Source organism: Cyprinus carpio, chromosome B6 (assembly GCF_018340385.1).
Source record: "Cyprinus carpio isolate SPL01 chromosome B6, ASM1834038v1, whole genome shotgun sequence".
NCBI lineage: Eukaryota > Metazoa > Chordata > Actinopteri > Cypriniformes > Cyprinidae > Cyprinus > Cyprinus carpio.
In genome coordinates, this window is record NC_056602.1 from 11,334,217 (window position 1) to 11,353,742 (window position 19,526).

At 35.1% G+C, this 19,526-nt stretch overlaps 1 protein-coding gene across 4 annotated transcripts in view; it reads right to left on the reverse strand.

Annotated features, from left to right (window-relative positions):
• Positions 1–263: 263 nt before the first annotated feature.
• sept9b (septin 9b) overlaps positions 264–19,526 on the reverse strand; it is a 73,470-nt gene continuing 54,207 nt past the window's right edge. For 3 of the 4 annotated variants that reach the window (XM_042725715.1, XM_042725716.1, XM_019091820.2), the window contains 9 exons: positions 12,911–13,084; positions 9,551–9,679; positions 9,334–9,415; positions 9,107–9,244; positions 4,487–4,604; positions 2,241–2,336; positions 1,955–2,051; positions 698–749; positions 264–580 (listed from right to left, as the gene is read on the reverse strand). In XM_042725715.1, the coding sequence (XP_042581649.1) occupies positions 424–580; positions 698–749; positions 1,955–2,051; positions 2,241–2,336; positions 4,487–4,604; positions 9,107–9,244; positions 9,334–9,415; positions 9,551–9,679; positions 12,911–13,084 (1,043 nt within the window). In that variant the 3' untranslated portion in view covers positions 264–423. Of the gene's footprint in view, positions 581–697; positions 750–1,954; positions 2,052–2,240; positions 2,337–4,486; positions 4,605–9,106; positions 9,245–9,333; positions 9,416–9,550; positions 9,680–12,910; positions 13,085–13,652; positions 13,879–19,526 lie in introns of those variants that run through there. The other variant, XM_019091819.2, reaches the window with a different exon arrangement.

Below are 19,526 nucleotides of genomic sequence, written 5' to 3' on the forward strand. Positions count from 1 at the left end.
TGCTTTAGAGCCCTTCATTTTTATACCCAATAGCCATAAAGTATGATTTTATTTAAATTGCAATTTAAGCACTTATTTGTAATGATTAAGTGAGAGAGCTTTAAGAATATGGTATGGTGAACTTCTGACAGATGTCATTTTTCAGAGCTCTAAGCTGTCAACATGAATGACAACATAAAAAAACAAACAAACAAACAAAAAAAAAAATATTGTAACATCTTTTTTGATGAATCTCTTTTTATATAATATCATGTTTTTATACGCTATAAATTTTTTTTTTACAGATCGGAAATATTTTTTGGTGTTAAAAAACAACAGTAAACAGACAGGAAGAGACTTCTGAAAATTGAGGGATTGAAGGGAAAAAAAAGATAGATAGATGGACGGACTGATTGATGGATTGGTGGATGGTCAGACAGACATCTACATCTCATGGGAGAGGACTTCATGCTCAGGTACACCATTGGCGTGGATTGCCTGCTGCCCGTTTGGTTGTGTGTTATTCTCATTGAGTCTGCGCACGCGGTACATCTCGTAATGGATGCTGCTTGTGATATCTTTGATGTTCTGCATATGAGTTCTAGAAAACAGATAGACAGAGAACACTTATATTAAAATATATTTAATAACAAATGAACTGTAGTTTTTTTTTTTATACAAACACTCTATAAAATGTAAATGCTGTATTGTTGAATACCTGATGAGCAGGTCCCGCAAGTAGGCAAACTCGCAGTGTGCGGTGTTCTCAACTGCGAAAAAAAAAGAGAAGATGATGATGTGGTTTTAGAGAGTAGGCTTGTCATAAAAATTTATTGAATAAACAGTCTGTCACTGTTTGTTTCTACAGTATATTGGCTATTGTGCTTGAGGTGTAGTAGCATCTTATTGCCACTAGATGGCAGTACTGTATCAGACAACAGAGTATTTGAGCAGCAAAATGCTTCTTAAAGTCACATCACATTTAAAATAGGCCACGGTGGGAGTGAGCAATTTCATTAATAAAAGGAAATGAAATCTAATTTTAACTTGTTCCATTTGCGTGTGGTAAATTATTACAGCCAAACGAGTCAAACATTTTTTTTATTTTGTTGATTAGTGGCAGTTAAACACTAACATGTAAGGGTGAAAATTAGCAGCCTACTTCTATTGGTAATCTGTCAACACTCTTCACAGATTAATGCTATTAGATCGGTTCTACCTATAACCAATAAACTTATTCCACCCTTCTGTCCATGCAAGGTTGAGTTTTCTTTTTAATTTTGGCCACATAATTTCTATGAGGAGGAGTAGTTTGCATGGTACACTGATTTATTCCTTATGCTCTCTATTCCTGTTGGGTGAATCAGATATAGGAATTTGATTTGCTCTTGGCAACAAGAATGGAATCCTGGCCCCATACTGTAGACATAAACACCAGAAAGATAGGGGTTTAAGTTGAGCAACTACCTTAATTATACAGCAATTACTCTTAATATATTTTGTATTTTTTAATAAACTTTATTTATTTTTTTTTTTTTTTTATTGTGCTATAATATTTTTTTATAAATGTGTTTTTATAAGAGAAGAGTGATGTAGTGTTTTATGAAGTGTTGTTATGATGAAAACATAACTGCATTAAATATTAAACAGTTAAACGTGTTAACTCCATGCTGTACTGTAGTCCATCACAGTTATGTGATGTTGCTCTTTTAAAAGTTTAGTTTAGCTGTTTAAATCTTGAAAATCTGTTTAAATACAGTAAAACAATCAAAGCAACATAGTATGATGTGGACACAAGTACATAAAATTCCTTACACACAACCAAATGTTTTTAAATGAAGAAAAAAAGCACAGGACACCAATCCAACAACAAAGCTCACTGCCAGAGAGGATGTGCAGATGTGATTTTGGGCAAGAAAAAGAAAGATTGAAGGAAAGTGTTGTGAGAGAGGCTGAATGTTTGTGTGTGCACTACCTTCTACTGTCCCCCATCTTGTTTTCCTGCCCAGAAGTCTTTTTCCGTTGACCTGATATTCCTGATCACTTCCCACCACAGCAAATGGGATCATCTCCTAAAATAGAGAACACACGAAAACCTTCAATATACAAAAGCAACACTTGGAATTACAATATACAGTAAGGCAGAAACAGAAGAAACAAAAGCTCACTTCATGTACATAAGTCATGAATAATTTATTTTTAACAAATACCATAGAATCAGTGATTGAGTTATAGAGATAAAAAGTGACAAGTGGACATACCCTGATCTTCTCATTAATAATTCTGTCCTCTGCATCCTCATCAAACTCTTTTTGAGGATAGATGTCAATTTCATTGGCTCGCAAGTCCTCTCTTATCTGCACAAACACACACCAGAAAGAATCCATGAAACAGTGTTTAGTTCCTGGTTCATCTTTGGAGAATATGCATGAGGGTGCATACACAGAACATTAGGTCATTTAAGAAAATAATTATAATGTTCTTAACTTCATGACTGCCTATCAAACACAGAATAAATATTAAAGAATGTACTGGTTGCCTTTCTCCATGCAATTAATGGAGACTGGAGCTTTTAAGCTTAAAAATATTGGAAAAGCATCATAAAAATTGTCCATTCAACTCTATATATTTCAAATCATCAGAAGCTATACAGTAACTTTGGGTTATGTACAGACGAATGAGTTAGTCCTATTTGTAACTGAACCATTTAGACCTTTTTCATAAATGAATGCGAATAGCAATTTGTTTGTTTTTAGTCATTTTGGAACTCAGCAAACTGTCAGTTTCATTATATACAAATGAGCAGCCATTACTTTCTTCAAAATTTGTTCTTTTCTGTTCCACGGCGAAAAGTAAGTCATAAGGTTGGAACTAGAAGGATGAAAGAATTTATTTCATTTTTGGGTACACACATTCTGTATTCTAAGGGTCACCATGCTTTTCAGATTGTATAATCATATAACCAACATGACTTCAGACCTCTGGCAGTGAAGATTTAAACTGGACATTGGGAGCATAATGAAAAGAATACAGTGAAAGAGCTTTAAGCCAGCGGGATACTTTAATGAATGATGATGAATCAAAACTACACCCTTCACTGAATCCACTCTGAGTCAGTGTTTTCATTCGCTGCTTCCATGTGGGGGATGTCATTAAACATTAAAGCAAATAAACCAATTCAAACAAATTCAACAACTCCACATCAATGTTTACGAGGTTGAAAATAGTGTCACACTACTCTCCTGTCATGTCAAAGACCTTGTGGGGTGGAGGAAAAGGATCTAAGGGTTGTGCGCTGACCACACAGCCAATCATAACAGTTATGTACAAGCCCGAAAAGCTTCTAGAGCCTGGGATTGTTCTGTTTGGCAGGTGAAGCAAATGTTAGGAGGAAACAGTAGCTTGGACACCCACTGAGTTTCCTCTGGCAGCTTTTAGACAGGCAAAATCAAAATCAGACGTTTTGCAAAGTGAAGTACAAGAAGGATAAAGTTGCCTTCACCCACTACAAGAGCACAATACAAACATGTTCTCTGAATAAAAAACAAAGTAATAATACAAATAAACTATGTAGCTGAATCTCTTCAATCACTCTTCAATTACTTCTATGAAAATTAACATAAAAAGAGCTTGATGTGTGCAGTGCTTTTGATCGTTTCTTAGAGCTGGACAGCCAGTTATTGCTGTACATTATAGGGATAAGTCATCGGTTCACATGTTTGTGCTGCTTTTTTATGGCAAACCTCCATGTACCAGCTCCAGCTGCCCACTGCTGGATCTATCCTGTGAACTGCCTCTACCAGCCTGTGAAGTTCTGCCAAGTTACAACTTAAGTTGAGGTCAAATAAAACACAAAGTGCTTCACCGGCCTGTGAACCCCCCAAAAATTCAACATAAAATTACTCAACCAGATCCAAGACTTTCCCTACATAATTAACAATGTCCAAGCAGGATATCTTCCCATATTGATTCTACAAATTATGGGTGGTTATAGAAATTACTTTCAAAAGTAATGAACACAGCTCACACAGAAGTCACTTTCAAGCCAAGCAGTTTTCGGTTGGTCAACACAGCAAATCCGCATGACCAACTTCTGTTTCAACTTCACTCTAGTCTGTTACAGAAGTTTAAGAAATGCCATGAGAAATGCCCATAAAGGAACAGTTTTGCACCAATTCACACCATCAGGAAGGCGATTCCCACAGATATTTACACAAAGAGATTTCCACAGACATTGTGTGATGGCAGTTTGTATTGAGGTTAAATACTTGAAATGAATGAATCATTGTTAAACTGGTGTAGCCTCTGGATGAGTGAGGCAAACTATCTTCATATTAATGGAAAACATGCCAGATGCTCTCAAATAAATTCTTTTTGTCATTCTATTATGATCTTGGGTGATGAAAAAAGAATCTTACAAGGTGAAGTATCAAAAGATCTAATAAAATCTCTCATCATATGGTTGGAAGAGATTCATTACCTACAAGCTGAGAGATGAATTATTTACCTTCTGTTTGAAGAAATCTCTCTCCTCCAGGGTGAGTGTGTCTGCCTTGGCGATAACAGGAACGATGTTCACTACTTTACTTAGGTGTCTCATAAACTCAATGTCAATTGGCCGCAAACTAAAACAGAGAAGACAGCAATGCAGTAAGACCCAAAATGCATGAACTCTATTCAATAACATTTAAAACAACACAGTGTAACAGCTGCTTCAAACTTAAGTATCACATTCTAATATTGTAGGTGCAGCACAAATAATCAAGGCATCGAATGACTGACCAATATGGAGAATTTATTACAGAAAGTAAAAGGGTTAAAAATGGAACAAATATACATGTCATTATTTATTCATCATTATTTTCTTGTGGATTTTCTTAAGTGGATCTCAAAAGCAGATTATAACACAAAGTATAAAAAGAAGAAAAAAAATTGTCGTGGTCTGTAGCAGAAAGAAAATCATAGTTTGGAACAACATGGGCTAAGAAAATAGGTTATTACTAAATGCACTGTACATTTTTGGGTGAACTATGCCCTTAAGGATATGTTGAACTTTCTTTCGTGCTTGTGACTTTGCATTACTTATATTAAAAAACACAACCAGCCAGAATGTGTATTTAAGTCTGCTTTGTAGAGTGTTTATTATTTGGAGTGTGTACTGCATCCACAACCACAAGGCACAAAGAAGTAGCACTGACATCTTTAATGGCCAGATATCCGGTTCACTCAATTCACATGACACACTGCATTTTGCCTTTTTTAACAAACTAGAATGAACATGCACAGAGCCTCTTAGTCCCCAGGACAAAAAGATGTCACAATCTGGGCTTACAAAACTATCACATGGTGAGGACTGCAGAGCTAAAGGGCTTTAAATATTTCGCTGAGTGCTATAACACGCAAAATATACACGTGCATGCACAAAAATCCCTGTGAGGAATTACGTGCATCGATGATTACATGCCTAGTTTGAATATATAACCATTACCTGCACAGTGAAAAAATATAGCGCATTAGTAAGTCCACAAAACTGAAACACATTTGTGGTTTTGTATATGCTTAAGCACATACATAGAAAAATGTGTCTAGGGTGCAACATTTGAAACTGAAATGAACTAGAAGCTGCATCTGTGTAGCATGCAGAGGTGAATAAACTCAAATTCTTGAATTTAAATTGAGATAGTATATATTACATATATATTATATTATATTATATTATATTATATTATATTATATTATGTTTTTGTATTATATATGAAGACTTCAGATGGATTTTTTTTTAAGTTCATCTGATTTTTTTTTTTTTAAATAAGCATTTTTATCAGGCTGCTGTGTGTTGGTTCAGTAATTTAACTTTCACAAAAAAAAAAAAAAAAAAAAAAAAATATATATATATATATATATATATATATATATATATATATATATATATATATATATATATATATATATATATATATATATATATATATATATATATATATAAAATAAATGCCTTATTTTCAAAAATTCCCAATGTTATTTTCATAGGAGCCTCATAAAAATGTTCATTTAAAAGAGGACTTGGAGGTTTTTGCATCTTAGGTCTTCATATGATACATTTATTTGATACATTTCATAAAGTTATAAAGATTTTATAAGATTTCATAAGATTTTATTTATTTTGCTTTTAATTTTAATCAAAGATTTCATTTTTCAGTTTGAATTATCATTAAAGAACATGCTATGAAACACACTGCATATGGGCTATTTAGAGAAACATTTGTTGGTATTAATTACAAAGCTTTGGTAGGTCAAAATAAAGGTAAATATATATTTTTAATTATTAAATTTAATAAATTAACTTCTATACATAGATCATTGTGAACACAGTATTTCCCAGGAGACAGACATCTGTTTACCCTTTTTGTTTAACCAACACAATTAGTTGAAGTGAAATTATCTTCCTGATATTCCAATTCATTTTTTTTTTTTTTTTAATGCCCAATGGGTTGTAGACAGTACCCTATTTCACTTAGGGTGGTCATTTTCCTTGTGTAATTAACTTCAGTTAACTTACTCATGTGTATTTGAAAGGAAACTTAATACATCATCAGATGCACATACTGTAACTTGCACAAGCCCTGGCATGGGAAAAGCCAATTTGATATTTTAATTACCTACCCCCATCTGTGGGTCTCATAATTCTTTCATAGAGGAAGGAGTCACAATTTGTGGTGGACACTTCTTGTTTTACTTCCTGTTTCCCACAAAACCAAATAGAGATGGCTAGCCACCAGAGTGCGACATCCACTAATGAGATTATAAAAGTTTCCACAAGGTCTCAAAGGATCTGTGTGAAATATTCAAGAATGAACCTCATGGCAAATTTGCAGCCAGTGCTGGCATCTGAATCTGGGCTTTGATCAATAACTAAAGGGTTTACAGTTCATTTCTACTTTTCTGAAAACATGATGACCTAAAGGTAAAGAGCCAAATGCTGACAGGGGTATTGTGGTCTTGAAACTTAAATTAAAACATCTAATTTTACATGTTAGACCATTCTACTACTGATATATTCAGACTGCATTTTTTAAAGAACTGAACTTCCCCACTGTGGAATTATGGCACAGCATCCAACTGAAAAAATGCACAGCTATAGGTACATTAACATTCTGCAAATTAAATATGCAATATGACAGATATGTCCATGAACACTGACTGGCTGATGGCACCATATGAACAAACAATTTAAAGTTTTGTGTTTGGCTAAAACACTTCTGCTAATGGTTAACCATCCCCAGTGGGCCCAATGCCCCTTTGGCTCCACCCATATTTCCCCCATGCATTTCCCCTATATTCTTGAGGTGAATGGGGCTTTTTCCAAGACAAAATTTCAAACACAGGAACTACAGTCTGTGTGTACTCATGTTATGTGACAAGACAAGCAGCTGTTCAGATATCTTACAAGCATGCAGCAGCTGTGAGACAGTGTCTAATAACAGTGTGCACACACACCAACACACACTTGTGGAAGGAAATACCCTCTTTAAAAACGTAACCCTGCCCCCCAACGTTCCTGTACCCTGTGGAGACACTACACACATACAAATATATACCTAGAACCAAACCCACTCACAGGACCACACAATGTAATTTCCCTTGGCCCCATCACACTCACACACAAACATTGGTTTGCATGACTCCCATTTTTGCAAGCGAGTTGGAAAACTATAGCAGACAAATGGAGAGGGATAAAGGTTCAACCGTAACATTACGAAGTGACAAGAATACTTTTTGTATGCGAAGAAAACAAAAATAACGACTTCATTTAACAATTCGTCTCCTCTGTCTCTCCATATCACTTTTGCGCAATTTTGGAGAATATCCACTGGACACAAACTGCGCACACTATTCTGTGTCAGCCGCGCTTCAAGGATGCGCTTTTATCGTTCAAATCAAATTGTAAATACACGTAGAAATACACGTTCGGCTGACACAGAATAGTGTACGCAGTTTGCGCAGTAACCCTTTAAGATGCATTTTGTTTACAAGAGGTGTGTTTATGCTTGGTAGTAATGTGTCTCATGTGACCACTTCTGATCGGTTTGTGAGGAAAGGTTCTCCAATTTCATTTCTAACTACATCAATTTTCTTTTGTTTATTTAAATTTTTTTCTTAAAAATGTGTGCACCATTTTTACTAAACATACTTCTTTTATGTACAAACATGTTTGCCAAGCAGAATTTACAAGTACTTTGGTTAAGTTTTTGTATTAACTAAATCTTCCAAATGCAAAAAAAAAAAAAAAAAAAAAAAAAAAAAAAAACCGCACGAAAGTGCAAAACTTTCATTAGTGGATTGACAGCTGAGTTGGTGGCTAATTACTGTTTACCAGGATGCATTCAGATGGATTAGTATTTTATACTACATATGGTCCAATGTAGTTTCCAAGATGCTGGTCCAAAATGTTTTGTACCACTTTTACTTGTATTGGGTCATCCAAAGCAGATCATAATAAAAAGTATAAATAGGGTCTACACTGTAAAAAGTCAGAAGATGAGACAACTCAAAAAATTTTAGGTTCAGGACTTTTTGAGGACTTTTCTAGAACATAATATAGTAAGTTTTATAAATGAGAGTTTATTTAAGGACCCAAGTTTAATGAGCTTGTATTTTATGTTAATCTGAGCATTAATATTACATAATAGTAACATGATGTACTGTAGAACTTCCAGAGTTTGTCTAACTTGAAGTTTGTTGAGAAAACTGAAAAGCTTAGATGATACTTCTCAGAAGAGAAGACTAATCACTCTAATGGTGACTTGAAACATAATGAAACTTTTAGATATAATCAAAACACAACACATAGCAAAAACATCAGCTAATACTGAATAATAACTGTAACTGAAAATAGATAGCACATGTAAAGCTTAAACAACAAGGTTGACAATTCTTCAGCCTGACTTCAGAACTGAGTCCATTGAGCAGCTTACGATATGGATTCACCCAAAGATATATTCAATTATCATATTAAGATCAGATTTCAACAAGGCCCTACATAATGTAACAATAACAAAAAAACCTATGTTTGGTATTTGTTTGAGTTTAAATGTAATGTGTTTGTGTGTGTGTGTGTGTGTCTCACCAGTGTCCAGTGGGAGGAATAAAATATATGCAGCAGTGGACTCGTGAGTCTGGAATCCTCTTCTTCCTTTCGATGTTGATCTCTTCCTGTAAATACTGTTCGTACTGTGCATTAATGAACTTCATGATGGGCTGCCAGCTACAAACAGATCAGACAGATGAGATCTAACAAGACCACCAAGGAATTAAAGAATTAGTTGAATAATAATTAATAAAGTTGATACTGACCAGTTCTCATTGTTTATCTGGTCTCCAAAACCTGGAGTGTCAATGACAGTCAGCTTCATTCTCACTCCTTTCTCCTCAATATCTGTATAAAAGATGAGTTTAAATATATAAAGTGGATAACTAAATTTATGAGACACTCGGAAGTGTTAAAATATGACATATCCTTAAATGGATAAGCAGGTGTTGGGTTCAGTTTTAGTTCAGAAGGCCTTTGTACCATGACTGATGGACTTGATCTCAATTGTCTTAGGAATTCGCTCTTCTTCTGATGTCATCAAAGATCTGCGACTCACTTTAGATTTAAAAAGTGTGTTCATCAACGTGGATTTACCCAGACCACTCTGACCTGTACAAATAAAGAAAGAAAAAAAAATCAATATCTTAAATTGGCACTGGAGATGTTGATTTAATAAGTTAGTTTAGTGCATTTTAATTTTTCTTTTAAATTATAAGGAAAGAATTACACAATACTCCCTAGAATACATGAACCAAAAAAACTACAAGAATGCATAAATGGCTCATATTGGTTTACTTCAAAAAGTATGTGTTTTCTACATAAAATCATCCTTTATAAGGTAAAGAACATTCTGTGAAAATTTAACCTTGATATCTTTTAATATTAAGACCGTGTCAAAGATTTACATAATAATAATACTAACGGTTGAAATCAAACTTTGATGCTTGTTGTCTCATAATTAGATTTTGAGAATTTAGCCCGGATTTTAACAGAGAGAGGGTCACATATAGAAATGTTTTAATATATCAAGCATGTTTATTTGTTTACTTAACTTGTATACTGTATATGCATTACAATAGACGCAACACATTTTTCTGAGCTAATTTAGAGCTACTATCAAGTATGTTGCAGTCTGAACTTCTCACAAGATAATGTGAGAATGAACTTCGCATACAAGGATAGAACATTTCACAAACAAGATTTCCAACTTTCTATGCATAGATTTTGGGCAGAGTTTGCACCTCTTCTTGTTTGAGTCTTTAGTCGTCTTCTCCTCTCTGTACTTATCTACTGTGTCTAAAATTGCATACTGTCTGAGGAGATACTACATTTGACAAGGAATTTATTGACCATTAAAAAGTATGCATATGTGTAGTATGAAAGCAATCTGGACATACTATAGCCATACATGATGGCGCTGCCATGTGTTCTACGGCATCAGTTGGGTTTCTTCCGTGACATTCATGAGTCTTCTCTGTGGGCGTTATATAGTAAAGCATCCATTGAACCTCTGCTGGAATGTTGGTGGAAGTAGTAGGTCATCCAGCTACTTTTCACCTATGAATACTGCAAATTCGGACAAACTACTAATTTAATATACTGATTTTGGCCTTTGTTTCTCAACTCTGGCCCTTGGGGTCCACTGTCTGGCAGAGTTTAGCTCCAACCCTAATCAAACACACCTGAACAAGTGAATCAAGGTCTTCTGAATTACTAAAAGATGACAGGCAGGTGAGTTTGATCAGGGTTGGAGCTACTCTGCAGGAGAGTGGACCTCACAGGCCAGAGCTGAAAAACCCTGGCGTATTATAAAACTTTTTTGTTCAAAGGACTAATGTACGAGACAAATTCTTGATTTAGGGCAAAAGTAAACATAGCCTGTCAGGGCAATTTGAACATATCTTGCTGTTTTTTAGCATCTCACACCACTAGCAGTGTTTACGACATCTCACGTAAATTCATCTCACAAATTTATCTCCAGACACCTGAATTCAACTCTATTCTGTTGCACTAGATTGAGTTGTTTTTGAACGCATTCAAAATTAACAAACCTAATCCATGTGTTTAAGTTAACAAACAAATTGCCATATATTAAGTGGAGTAAACGAGACTATGGCAAAGTGTGTGTTTATATGTGAGCGACTGTGAGTAGCATTTTCATTCCCATATGTAGATTAGACCCAACACCTGCCCCCAGGTTCATTCAATGAATGTGCACACACACACAATTCTATAAAAGTGCCAGTGTTTCTAGAGGAGGTTCATGGAAGCAGCTTGTTGGATCTCTCACTGACATCCATGATAAAACAAGAACAAAGGTTTCAGCTGGAATTAGTTGAGTGGAGCAGCCAGGCAGATGCTCTCACTGCAGAAAGCATTAACCATGTCCGATTGAATTCTACAGGGATTATTTTTTATTTTTTTTAAACATATTGGCGTACGTGTAAGTAACTGAAAAACCATCACTATAAAATCCCTGAAAGCAACTGCCAACCTCTAGATGTTTGGCAAGGTTCAAGCTTTAAAAAGTTGGTATATGGTAATCAGAGGATTATAGTTTGACAACAAAACACTCAAAATCAATCATCAACTGCCAAAAGATCAATCCATGAACAAGCCTTAAATATTTTCATTAAGCTGCAACATATCCATATATTCATTTACCAAAGCACTAGATTTAAAAAAACATCAACATGTTCTTTCAAAGGCACAAAAGCATTTGTCTCAGTTCTTAAATCATAAAAGCAAACAACATCCAGCACTGTCAAGAAACAATCCTTCTAAGACTCTGCAAGTAGCTACAGGTTTTATTTTCAGTTTAACACATTGCCAAGAAAAATAAAATCAGGGTTATATACTGCTGAAGAATAATATATCTCCAGGAAGATATTCATTTTTAATAAGCTTGAAGTTGGATCTTGGGGGTGGGTTGGTGGTTTCCTGCCAGGCATGTCACCTACCATGTGTCCTGGTTAGGATTAACAGTCAGTTGGGGTCACACATTTGTATTATATCTGTAGATGTGAAACTGTTGGTCTAGTGCTGGGTGGTGTTGCCTGCTGATTGAAGGTCTCTGACTAATAACTTGTAGGATCAAACAGATCTGCTTGAATTAAAGATGTAATGGTAATGACTGAAAACCTTCCTGCTCACTAAAAACAGTATGATAAGATATAAACTTTAAAAGAAAATGGTGTAGGAGTAGTTGCATATAGTATTATATTTTATGGATATGGATGTGGATATGAAATAATTTTTGTTCACCAATTACTATTGATTACATCAAGGCCTTTTAGCTAACAGCTTGCTGGGCCAAATTCAGCCTGTTAATCATTTTTATATGGTCCTCTGACTGATTTAGCTGAAATTACTTTATTGTATAATAGATCAGATTTTTCTTGTTTGCAAAACTCAGCACTACAAAAGCACTCAGGCATGGACCATATTTCATATCCAACCCAAACCATACCAGTTTACAACCAGAACAAATTTCCACCTTGGAATTATAAAATTCTATCTGCATTCTGAGATATGGAGCTTCAAAGTTTTTGCATTCCATATACTTTGTACATAGAACTTTTTTGTTTTCTAAATAAAAAGTCCCAAAATATACACACCTTAAAAAAATAATGTAAAAATCACATAATGTAAATAAGCTGTCACAGAATGTCAATAATAGTATTTATTACCCTTATCAAATGTTTATTTGAACACTCTTGATCAAACTATTTAATCTAACTATTTTATTTCAAGCTTCCAGTGATACTAAATGTTTATTTTGTACATAGGAACAAAAAAGCAACACTCAATCTGTAATTGCACACCGAAACCTCTACTTACCCACTACCATGATGTTAAACTCGAAGCCTTGTTTCATGGCTTTCCTCCTCATCTGTTCCAAGATGGCATCAATGCCCACATAGCCAAACTCACTGTTTGTCTTCTCATTCCGTGCCACAGGTGTCTTTCCTACATCTGCCATATTGCCGTAAAAACTTGTACTGACCTCTGGCCCTAAAGAAATTATGTGATACAAAAAGAGGGAGACAGGCCTTTAGCATTTTCATTGTATATGGCAATAATTGACTTAAACATTTTTGCACATGCAATATTCAGTTTTCAGTGTCATAGCTTTATTGGTCAACTAACCCCAACGGCAATTTTCAGTCTGTGTCCTGCAGTAAATTTTGCCCTCATGTTTTGAATGTAATGGTATCTAAACTCAAAAGTCTGATTACTGTTTGCAAGTTATGCTAACTATTTACGAGTCAGACAATATTGCATTGGTATGTTTCTGCAGAGAGACCAGAAGTCAGAACACATGGATATAAAGTAGGGCAGAAAACCCACAACAGTTATTACCTTAAATTAACAATATGTAATATGTACACATATAAGCAACACAATTTCTTTTCAAAATTTTCTAAATCACCATTATATCATGTTACACAAAACCAATTTTAACAAGCTCCTAATTTGTTAAACCTCTTCAAATTCTCCTCAAATGATCAATTGATTACTGTATTTACCAAAAGATAATAAAAATGGCAAAACATAAATCAAATGTTTACCACAAGCTTACCCAAAAGAGGGTATTTCAGTCTCCAAAGTCGTTGAATTTGATGATTCAGTAGCTTAAAAAATGTGTGACAGAAAGCAAGTTGCATACAACTCAATGTGAAAGTGGGTGGGGACAAGGTTGCTGCTTTTCCTTTTGTAACGACACAGTGTGGCTTCCTCTTTTCATATAACGTCTAGACACTTTGCACAAACTTCAAACAAAATGATATACCTAAATATTCCAGTGTTGTTTTCATAAATAAATAAATAACATGTAATTCAATATAATAAATAACATACTATATCCAGATGATAACACAAGGTGAATTTACTTAACAGCATAAAAGCATAGGCATGTACAAACATAACTTATCAGTTATGAAACACACTATTGCTTCATCAGTTGCCTGAGGTGGAAAATCTGTGACTTAACCAAAACAGTCTATGCTGCATGTTATTTTAATGTTTTAAATATTCTTTTTTTATTTCACTCCCATGTTTTCAGGTACATTTCCACATCTAAGAAGTCAAGTTAAAATTATCAGTCAGTCAGATGCAAAACTGTTTTGCATATGTTCATCTGTAGCTGATATATATTATCACAGTTTCCTGTCAGTGAGTTACACACACCATTTAACAGCCTTTTCTGAGAAAACAGAGTCCAAAAACACTTCAGTCCAAAACAAGACAGTTACACATACAAACTACCAGCAGTCATGTTTTGGCTAGCGAATGTAACATTTGCCATTTAATACCATGAGTTTCAGTCTCTGTGTTTTAATTATTATTTCAATTAGAAACACCATTACAGTCACTATGTCTCTTACACTATATACTGTGATCACATTTTTCACTTGCCACCTAATTAATCATGCTTTAAAACCCCTCACTCTAAATGTACGATTTCATATCTAGAACAGATTGGGCCACCTGTTCAGAAAAAGCATCTTAAGTTCCAATTTAAACTTGCACATTAGCAAACACACACACTAAACAGCTCCCAAGGTAGCTGTGAAGCTTGAATAACAGGGCAGATTTTACTCATCCAAAATGAATGCAACTAGGAGGCCATAAAACATACTAGCATAACAAGAGGCAAAAAAAAAAAAAAATAGAATCAGGCAAACCACACTCCTCATGCTCCGCCTTTAGCATCAGGCGCTGCCTTCACCTCAGACTCTGGCGCCAAACACTCAATGATTAATGCAGTATTTCAGTTTGTGTGGAGTTTTGGCAAAAACTCCTTAAAGCCAATTAAAATAAAATGATGGGTCTAGGTAAACCTAACCCATCACCGCTGAGGCCTAGAACTTTCCATTTGCCTAAGAGAAGCCTCATGGTTTACTGTGACCTATATTTTTCATATGTTAACCCAGCAGTCAATCACATGTGAAATCCACACTTCAACCTTGAATGAACCACAGTTTCTTGATACCAAAGTGGATTTGTTATCCCTGTAAGTTTAACCATCCAACCTGAGGTTCTATACCAAATCTTGGATTACAATATTAAGTGTGAAGACATTGTGTTTATTGTGCATATACTGTATGTGTATTGATACATGCATACAGAAAAGAGAAGGAAAATCTACCATGTAAACAGCATGTTCAGAGTGTGCCAAATAGTCATTTTCTAAGACAGGACAAGACTTGATTTTTGCCGGCCTGGTGGGTGGAACGGATCACAGTGTGTGGGCATGTTAATTATGGTTTAATACACAGACACCAACGAGCATTTGTGCCATTGATTACATGATCACCCCACTGCCCCTTCTGCCAACACCTGTTGTGGGCCATCTGCTAAGAAACAAAATGAGGCATGAATAGGAAAGGGGGGCAGTGACATGGGCACACAACGTATTCTTTTAAATACAGTATATATGTATTTTTTCTCAATTAGTTCCCGTTTTGGTTATGCTTGTACTATATTTTTCACTTTTTAGCACTGGGGAAACTTAAATCAATTAGTAACATACACACAATAACACATTTTGATTAACGTGTCATTCTTGACACTTGAGAAATAAACCTTCTCACTTAGAAATAAAATTTCCCACTTTTGAAAAAATATTGTTTATTGTATCGCTGTCAAATTGCAATATATATATATATATATATAAACATTCTTGTAGTTCAGATGAATGATACTGTTGTAAAGCCTGATAAGTCCTGATTTACCCTTTGCATATGAAAGAGCCCTTTCAGCATCTAACAAAACACAAACCATATAAGACATTACAATTTAGAACGTAAAACCCAATTCAAACAAACATCTAGAAAAAAACTACAGTAAGCATTATTAAAGTTAAAGATTTTATCCTAAAACTAAAATCTCTGCAAATAAAGCCTCACTAAGCACAAAACACTATATGTGACAAAATATCAGTCAATTATTATGCATTAAAACAATGAAGTAGGATTCTTAATATAAAAGACTTTCTCTTTTCCAAGCTTAATATGCAGAGAAACTGTATAAGCCTTTCGTAAGTTAATTACTATCAACCAAATTACACAATGCACCTTTAACAAAGGAATCTGGAAAATAATAAATTGGAAATTGATTTACCTACTAACAAAAAACACAGATCATAAAGTCTTATGGACCTAAATAAACACGTTTATGGGTTAATATGTGGTACAGCAAAAGCGAGATATGTAAAATAAGTTTTGTTTCATATAGGCCATGAAATGTGGGCCAGAAAAAAAAAAAAAAAATCTACACCATAACATTTAATACCAGAAGTGATGTGGTGATGACCAGGATTTCCTGAGGCGATCAGACCCTGCTTATGCCACATGCAACAAGAGCACTATGCACGATCAGCCCACTGTGTGCACTCTAATACACACGACCACTTTTAAATATTAAAGCAAAACAATTCTAAAAAGATGTAGCTTCAGTGGCAGTTATCCTGTCTCTCATGCAAACTCTGTGGCCTATATTTTTCACTAGCATGTGTCAGTGTTCTAACAAACAGGAAATTGGGGTTACCACTGAAGTGTGTCCCTGCACACACATGCAGGCAAATGTACGTGCACATTCCGCTATTGTAAATGTCACATTTATGTTACTATAATTTCTTGTCTTGGAGTTTATACAATTGTCATATTTTTCATATTTTTATTTTAAAACATAACATTACATGTTATATTCATAACATTAATATACTAAATATTACATTCATTCAAATTAATTATACACTTTTTGTCAAAAAAGAGGCATCATAAGTGCAAAGAAAATAAGTCAGAAAGAACTAAGGCTGAATTATTATGCTTAAATATATCTCAGTCCATTTTGACTGAATAGAATGCCTGAACAGTTGACCATGCTTATAATTTAGCAGTTTGCAGTCAAGGACTACGATATGTATTTCATCAGGTACATCTAGACGTATGACAGAGTTTGTCCTCTTGGAAAATTACAACATTTAGAACCACAGAATCCCCAACTATAGGCCAGTATTCCACAGGTCTCATGTTTCCAATGAGTTTTCCAAGACATCAAGAAGGCTCTACCCCGTATCCAAAATTTGACTTGGTTGATTTCCTGTTTTCACTTTAAGAACTCAAAAGGTTGTGTGTCCCCCTTCTGAAGCAGATCCAACCCTGTACAGAAACCATATATCCACAGAAAAGCAAGGCAAACACTGAAACAAGGCCATCTAACAATTCATTCTTTACAGGCAACATACAATTTAATTCTGTCTTCATTCTGAGCCAGAACAGTTGGGAATTTGCCCATGTTTAGTGGTCTGTGGTATATTGGCCCCTGTAACTGGACTTTGGTCTGGCAACAGACATTCAAAGTCAGGAGTAGGCCAAATGAAAATCATTTGTACAACTAACAATTAGTGTCAACAGCCAATGAAGCACAGTAGACCTGACAGTTGCCCTAAATGTGTAGCTAAACGTGTCCTGGTTATGCTAGGCTAGGAATGTAAATGCTGCTAAAGTGTAAATGACAAAATGAAGAAAGAACACAGTGATACAGCCTTATTTGCTGGTAAATGGAAAACTAAAAGACTATATGAAAAATCAGGAAACTCTCAACAGTGACCAAATTTATCATGGTTCAGTGATATTTTGTGGCTGCAAAAATAACTATTCATAATAAGTGCAAAGAAAGTCAGGCAGAACTAATTCTAAATGATCTGAAACACATGCTCCCATAGATGTAGACCAATGAAAAAAACTCCTCACGGCCAAGTTTGATCTTTTTGAGTTGACTGAAAATCCTCAATTTGTTACACTTGAGTGTATGAAATTATATGGCACTGTGTGTATAGACAGTTCTAGACTGGTCTCAGATCAGCTACAGCAGCTTGGCCTGTTTGTGTTTTAATCAGAAATATCAAGATGCCATTTCTACAGATCAGGAAGAATTGAAGGAGGAAGCAGTCATAAAGTTTAATGTCTTTCTTTGACTGAAGCAGATATATGGAGCCTTAAGTTACATGGATCATTTCTAGAAACTTTCACTTAAAAAACACCATCTGGAAGACACGGATGATTCTCACATGCTTCATGTGTTCACCAGATGCATCAAACACAAGAATGAAACATTGATCTTGAGTCTCATTAGAACAGGATATCAAAAACAACCTAACTTGTGAATCATAATCTGATTCTGTCACCATAATTTATGTAAAAATGTAGGTGTGTTTCTCATGAATTGGAGATTTCTAAAGGATATTTGGCCTGCAGCCCTCCAAGTTATGTTCTATACACTCAACTATCAGTTAAGTTGTGGTGCCCAATCCTGTTTCTGGAGATCTTCCCACCTGCATAGTACAGTTCCAGCCCTGCTGAAGCACACCTGTCTGTAATTATCACGTGCTTCTGAAGATCTTCATTAGCTTCAGTTGTGATCGATCAGGGCTAGAACTGAACTTTGGGGTAGAAGCTAGACCTCCAGGAACAGTAATAGGGCACCCCTGAGTTAAGTCAATTCATGCATAATACACAGATTTCATTACTCTCAAACACAGCTGTATTGTACACACATTTATGTGCAAAATGTAATTTTAATGAGGGATCCCTGCTCAAGCTATGTTGGGCTTTGGTCCCTAAAAGTATCCTGGTCTGAGGTGATTTACTTTTATTTACGATATTAACCTACAATCATTGAGGCTGTTCAATATACTTCACCATGCTAGATCTATTCAGTATTCCAAAATGGAAAAATCCAAATTTAGACAATACAATTTAGGATAGCGATAGCTCAAAAGACAAATCAACAGTGTATTAAAGGGGTCATTATTTTGTGTATTTGGTGTAATGAAAGGTGTTTATGCGGTTTAAGGTTCAAAAAACAATTTATTTTCCACATACAGTACATTACTATTCTACTCTATGCCCCCCCCCCCATTGTGATTGGCCAAATACCTCAAGCATGTGATGGAAATGTTATGCCCCTTACCATACTGTGATGCCCTGTCCGGCCAGAGCAATGATTCAAAGATATTAAAACCCATTATAAACGAGGCATTTGTAAAAAAAACGCAGTTACAGTCTGTGAGTCAGAACAGTCTGTATTGTAGTCTACTCTACCAGGATCAGTAAACAGTACTCCATAAAATGCGACTAGCACGCATCAGCTCTAGGCATGCTGAAGCAGAAATCATCCTCTTTTGGAAGGCCAAACAAAGTAGTTTCACTTTCACAACGAAACACACAGCGCCTTCACGACATGGCAGCGGCAGAGGCAAAAACAATACTACAGCGAGAATAAAAGTTACACCTTCTTTCTTTGCGTCAACATTTCTTCTTAGGGCACCTAAAAAACCCATAGACTGCCATATCACTGTAAAAAGTCAATTAATTTTGATTTACATTAAGCAAACTGAACCATCCATCAAACACTGCCAATCAAAAGCTGCTAATGCACAGACGATGGA